A 5,814-nucleotide genomic window follows, 5' to 3' on the forward strand; every position below is an offset into this window, starting at 1 on the left:
GTTGTTATGGGTTAACTGTCCGTTGCCATGGGTTATCTGTCCGTTGCCATGCGTTTACATGCGTTGTTATGGGTTAACTGTCCGTTGCCATGCGTTTACATGCGTTGTTATGGGTTAACTGTCCGTTGCCATGGGTTACCGGTCCGTTGCCATGGTAACCGGTCCGTTGCCATGGGTTACCGGTCCGTTGCCATGGTAACCGGTCCGTTGCCATGGGTTACCTGTCCGTTGCCATGGGTTATCTGTCCGTTGCCATGCGTTTACATGCGTTGTTATGGGTTAACTGTCCGTTGCCATGCGTTTACATGCGTTGTTATGGGTTAACTGTCCGTTGCCATGGGTTACCGGTCCGTTGCCATGGTAACCGGTCCGTTGCCATGGGTTACCGGTCCGTTGCCATGGTAACCGGTCCGTTGCCATGGTAACCGGTCCGTTGCCATGGGTTACCTGACCGTTGCCATGGGTTAACTGTCCGTTGCCATGGGTTAACATGCGTTGTTATGGGTTAACTGTCCGTTGCCATGGGTTATCTGTCCTTTGCCATGCATTTACATGCGTTGTTATGGGTTAACTGTCCGTTGCCATGCGTTTACATGCGTTGTTATCGGTTAACTGTCCGTTGCCACGGTGATGTAAGTGTTAAGGCTTCTGCGAGAATGGTGGAACCTGCTTACAGACCTCCAACGGCACCAAACTTTGTCTGTGCCCCACCAAGTACGTCGGGCACCAGTGTGAGCTGGACAAATGTCAGTTCTGCGGAACGGACAAATGTTTGACGTCAGCCTCAGGGGAGGTTTCCTGCAGGTGAGTATCGTGTGGGACGTGGTTACTGTGCTACATCGATTAGACTTGGATTTGTAAATATTTGCTGGCTTTTATTTTGAACTGCCAGAATATTCTTCACCCAAGGTCACCCAGCAATCTGTGGATTTTGTGCTTCCTAACAGTGCACAGCATGGAATATATCATTCTGAAATCGTGGGAATCATTATTATTATTGTTATTCTGCTGCATTAGGATCTTCTTTAATATTTTTTTCCTGTATGTTTGAAGCTGTCCAAATGGTCAGATCCAACCCAGCTGCTATACCTGTTCAAATTACTGCGCACATGGACAGTGTTCAGTAGACAATCGCACACTGCTGCCACAGTGCACGTAAGATCCCAGTAGACATTAACAGGCATATATATAATATTTTATTGTTTTAATGTCCGCTTAGCACACTTACCCACATATCCACTGTGTACCTCTATAACCAGGTGTGCTGTTGGATGGAGGGGATACAGATGTGATATCACAGCTCCTATAGAGTCTCATACTTCTAGTGGTAGTAAGTCAGCCACTCCCTGACCAAATCAAAGTTTGTTCATAGAACATGCACTTTGGTCCTATTTGCTTATCATTATTTGTTCACTCATAGGTACTGCGTCAATCATCGTCCCAGTGCTGCTGCTGCTGTTGCTGGCATTGCTGGTGGTTGGTGCCATCTTGTGGTACAAGCAGAGAATGCGTGGGTGAGTACTAGTTCGGGACGCTTTTTCATCTTTAAAAAATTCAAACTCCATTTGTCATCTGGTCCTCACCGTTCTGGTCTTTCTTTCTCTCTTACCTTTTGATAACCATCTATTTCCCTGTCTCCCAGGTCTCTATGCCCGGGCAAATCTCGTTCTCAGTGCTCGCGGTAACTTGATAGGGTTACATAATTCACCTGTTGACCCCCAATTCCTCTCCTCTCCTTTCCCTAAAATACAGTCAGACTGCCTTTGCTATGCTTTTGTCTATCCTTTTGTCCATTCTGTCGTTCAGTGCCGAAATCTTTCCATTGTCCTCGCTTGCCATCTTCTGTTTGGCTTCCATGGGGTTTCCCACCCAACAACACAGGGGGCCTACTCACTCTGGAATAGCTCTGGTGATGCACGAGTAGTTGAACTTTTGACGTCCTCCCATTGTCCTCCATGCCTTTCCCTGTTTACATTTGTAAATATTAGGCTCAGGCAATGTGCTTGCAGAGTAAAATGTATAACTGTGCATCTCTGAAAAATGTTTATATGCTTGCAAACAGCCGAATATTTGCAATCTAATCCAGCATTCTCCGCAATGGACATGCTGCAGTATATTCGATAGGTTTGATCAAATGGCCTTTTGACACAAAAGCTCATTTGAAAACCTTTGATATATGTTGTCTTGTTCTTGTCAATTGTAAATAGCCAGTGCTGAGTGAATTTATGATATGGGTTTATGATAAGACACCTTTTAGTCACTCTAGCTTTCTTCTGAGGTTAGCACATCAATTCTTTTAAATCTGCTTCTAAGATAATTGTTGATCTGTTTCTCTGCAGTGCCAAGGGCTTCCAGCACCACCGAATGACCAACGGGGCCATGAATGTTGAGATTGGAAACCCTGCCTATAAGATCTATGAAGGAGATCCTGATGATGATGCTGGGGAACTTCTAGACTTCGACTTTGCTTTAGACCCAGACAAGGTAACAAAGCTTAAAAAAGCCGTTTCATTACAAAATATCTGAAAATGCCTGGTAGTGGCTAACCATGCAGATATTTCCACATTTATGAGTCCTTTTGTGAGGTTTTTTTTTTTTTTTAATGAATTGGTTTTGGTTGTGGAGTCATTATAGACAGTAAATAGACCCTTCTTTGTGATCTAAAGAACACTGGATGAAAGTAGCTGGGTTTCTCAATATATTCCTGTCCTTTGGACGTCTAGTGAAAAACAGTTTTCTGTCTTGACTGATCTGTAATCACTTTTCTACATTTATATCCAGTTTTTTGCCATCGAGATCACCACAGTCCAAATGCAAAAGCTTTAAAGCAAGACTTAGGAAACCAGTGGGTGTCGTTATGGTATTTACTTCTGGCATCTGTAATGAATTTTGGAATGAATATTGTTAGAATTATGTGAATCATATACTTTAGTTCTGATGAGTGGCTCCATAGTCTCATGGTTTACACGTTGTGGCTCGAGTGGTTTGTATACAGATCAATGCTTGGGCAAGATACTGAACCCTGAGTTACCTCTGTGTGTGTGAATGCATTCAGCAGATAAAAGCACAAGGCACTATATAAATACCATTTCTTTTACATTCACCTAAGAAGTGAAAAAATCTCTAGTTTAATCCCAGCTGGAGACAAAAATCCCTTGGGGGTGTCAGGAACGGAAATCCACTGTGAATAAGGGGAGCAGCTGAATAAAGCTTTTATGCTGGAGCCCTCATGGTCACTATATTCAAACACTTTTCACCACAATCATAAAACATCAAATGAGGAATTGTCCATAAAGTCCTGAGTGCTTAAAAAGAAGTTGCAAGTTCTTCACTGGAAATACACCTACTGGTTTGTTGGGGGCAGATGATTAGTGCCCAGACTTTCAGAAACAAATAACCAAACACAGAAAACATAACAAACCACAAATGTCTGCCAGGGTTTCAGCACTGAGCTGGGAAACATCTTGTTATTTATGCGAGCTGAGCCTATTTGAATAAGAAAAATACTGCTTCTTTCACAATATACCAAATCTTTTCATTTCTTTTGCCTGAGTCACTGAGAAATTTTCTTCACTCCGCAGCCCACCAACTTCACGAACCCAGTGTATGCCACCCTGTACATGGGTGCCCACAACAGCCGCAATTCTCTGGCGAGCACTGATGAAAAGAAGGAGCTCCTCTCCCAGGTTGACGAGGACATGAGCGACCCCCTGGCATAGACCTCGGCATGGACTGAACTCTGCCAACATTGCCCTGCCTCGCCCAACCTAGAGCCAGCGAGCTCTCTCAATTTATGCCTTTACCAACTGAAAAGAAAAGCAACAAAAAAACATAAAAACGAGAACACTGTATAAAATGAAGAACTACTTTTTTTAAGTGATTGCAGTATTATATTTTGTTCTTTGACAAAAAGGAAAACAAATCCTCTGGTGACGGAAAAGAAACCATTTTATAGACATTTTATCCAGTTCTTTTTCATTTTGCTCACTTCCTCACAACTTCTCTCTCTCTCACACACACACACACACACACACACACACACACACACACACACACACACACACACACACCTTTCTCACGCATTCAGCCACTACCTCTGTGCAAATGTAAAAGATACAAATGGCAGTGGAACAATTGTAATTTTTTTATTTTTGTATAAATTGTGTAGGGGAAAAGAGAAAAAAAACATTTTTGTTCCATCCTAGAAAATGTTGCCAAGTCTCCGTTGTTCATGAAAGAGAGGAGATGCGTCAGTGCTCACCACGAATGCTTCCTGGATGCTGGTTCACATTTTGTGTATATGTATGTTTGCTACTGGAGGTCTTAGAGGGAAAGGCGAGGTGATGTTTAACTGCACGTGTATGCACAAGAGACTCGGCATCTGATCTGTTGTTGCAAAGAGCTACATTCAAGTGATTGTCTTTTACCTCCTTGCACAGACTAAAGTTACATATATATATATATTATAAATATATATATTTCCATATATATGAACCTATTAACAAAGTGTCTTGAAAATATACCCAGGAATACAAACATCAGTAACAAATAGCAGTCTGTACTTTTTAATGTTTTTCTTTTGTTTTTTTAAGTCATTGTATAATTGACATACTTTGTGTCACCGATGAATGAATCATGGCAGTGTGTTAGTGTGCGCTGGATGAAGATGATTGTAATTAAGTCCACATTCCAGGATGAAAAAGCCTGGGATGATATCCGTGGCCTTGGATTAGCCTACTGCAGGACACCCTGGACAGGAGCTGGGGCTTTGTTCTGAAACTCTTCTGGAGTAGAGACAAGCTTCTGTGAATTTCCGGTCATCCTCTAAAAAAAAAAAAGAACCTGCGACCAGTAATTAGCCGAGAATGGTTGCTTTCAACTTTTGTTCCTCGTCTTTTGATTGTAAACATACTTTCAGGAAAGGCCAGGGAGACCGTCTGATGGTACGTACTTCTGTGGGAGGTTGGATTTTTTTTTTCTTTCCTTCACTGTATGTAATTACATGGACATGTAATTTAGGTTAATGCTCATTGTTAAGTGCATTCTCAGGAAGGAGACTGATCGGCTTCCTGATAAGCATTCCTTTCTCCATTCCTTTGCTTTGCTGCTAACCATCCGGATTTTTAGTCTGGGAAGTGTGGCTCTATGTCTCACTGCTCACCGTATTGCTTTTAATCACCTCAGCTTGTCAGCCATACCTACCATATCACTGCATGGTGCTCACACACACACAGACACACTTAACCAAGAGGAAACTCTGGCTTTAGTCCTCAAATGTTAACAGTATTCATCACATTTTTTCTTTAAATTCTGTTTTTTTTTCTTGCTTATTTGCTTTTAACATCCTGCTCTGTTAAATCGCCATGTAAGTTGGAACAATCATATTTCATTTGGAGAATTTCTTTAACTGGCAAAAACCCACGTTTGTGGTTCTGATTGTTTTGTTATAATTCGATTTCTTTTTGATATAAGGAATTAAATGGATTTTTATAGTAGAAATGTACGATGGCCGTGTCTGTCATTTGGAAAGATGGAGAGGAGAAGCAGTCTACTTCATAGTTCAGTACATTAGGAAATAGCCTCACTTATCATTAAAGAATGAAGAAATAAAACACAAACATGTAGAAAGCACTTGTTTGGATGTTGCTTAATCTGGAAAGGCTTCTGAATTGTAATGAAAGTCTTTGGTCTTGTTACATAAATCATCATATTTATTAAACAGGAAGTGTTGTCTTTCAGTCAACAGACAATCCCAAGAATAGCTTTTTCTTTAAAAAAAAAGTATGTTTCTTTTGATTTCAGTACACACAAGAA

General features: G+C 41.3%; 1 protein-coding gene across 3 annotated transcripts; it reads left to right on the plus strand.

Annotated features, from left to right (window-relative positions):
- Positions 1 to 663: 663 nt before the first annotated feature.
- LOC147326512 (low-density lipoprotein receptor-related protein 1-like) lies at positions 664 to 5,503 on the plus strand. Of its 3 annotated transcripts, XM_086301794.1 has the most exons (7): positions 664 to 804; positions 1,054 to 1,155; positions 1,260 to 1,330; positions 1,421 to 1,514; positions 1,643 to 1,681; positions 2,340 to 2,484; positions 3,582 to 5,503. In XM_086301794.1, exons 4-7 carry the CDS (start codon positions 1,507 to 1,509, stop codon positions 3,717 to 3,719), a joined length of 330 nt encoding a protein of 109 aa, XP_086157920.1. In that variant the 5' UTR covers positions 664 to 804; positions 1,054 to 1,155; positions 1,260 to 1,330; positions 1,421 to 1,506; the 3' UTR covers positions 3,720 to 5,503. The 3 variants fall into 3 exon arrangements, with proteins under 3 accessions (XP_086157920.1, XP_086157921.1, XP_086157919.1); XM_086301795.1 differs by lacking the exon at positions 1,643 to 1,681 and having other exon boundaries at positions 669 to 804; XM_086301793.1 differs by lacking the exons at positions 1,054 to 1,155; positions 1,260 to 1,330; positions 1,643 to 1,681 and having other exon boundaries at positions 786 to 804.
- The last annotated feature ends 311 nt before the right edge of the window (positions 5,504 to 5,814 follow it).

This window comes from Aulonocara sp. 'chitande type north' Nkhata Bay, linkage group LG7 (assembly GCF_057382095.1).
Source record: "Aulonocara sp. 'chitande type north' Nkhata Bay isolate Kocher_YH1m ecotype deep benthic linkage group LG7, A_spYH_male_GT1.1, whole genome shotgun sequence".
In the NCBI taxonomy this organism is placed as follows: domain Eukaryota; kingdom Metazoa; phylum Chordata; class Actinopteri; order Cichliformes; family Cichlidae; genus Aulonocara; species Aulonocara sp. 'chitande type north' Nkhata Bay.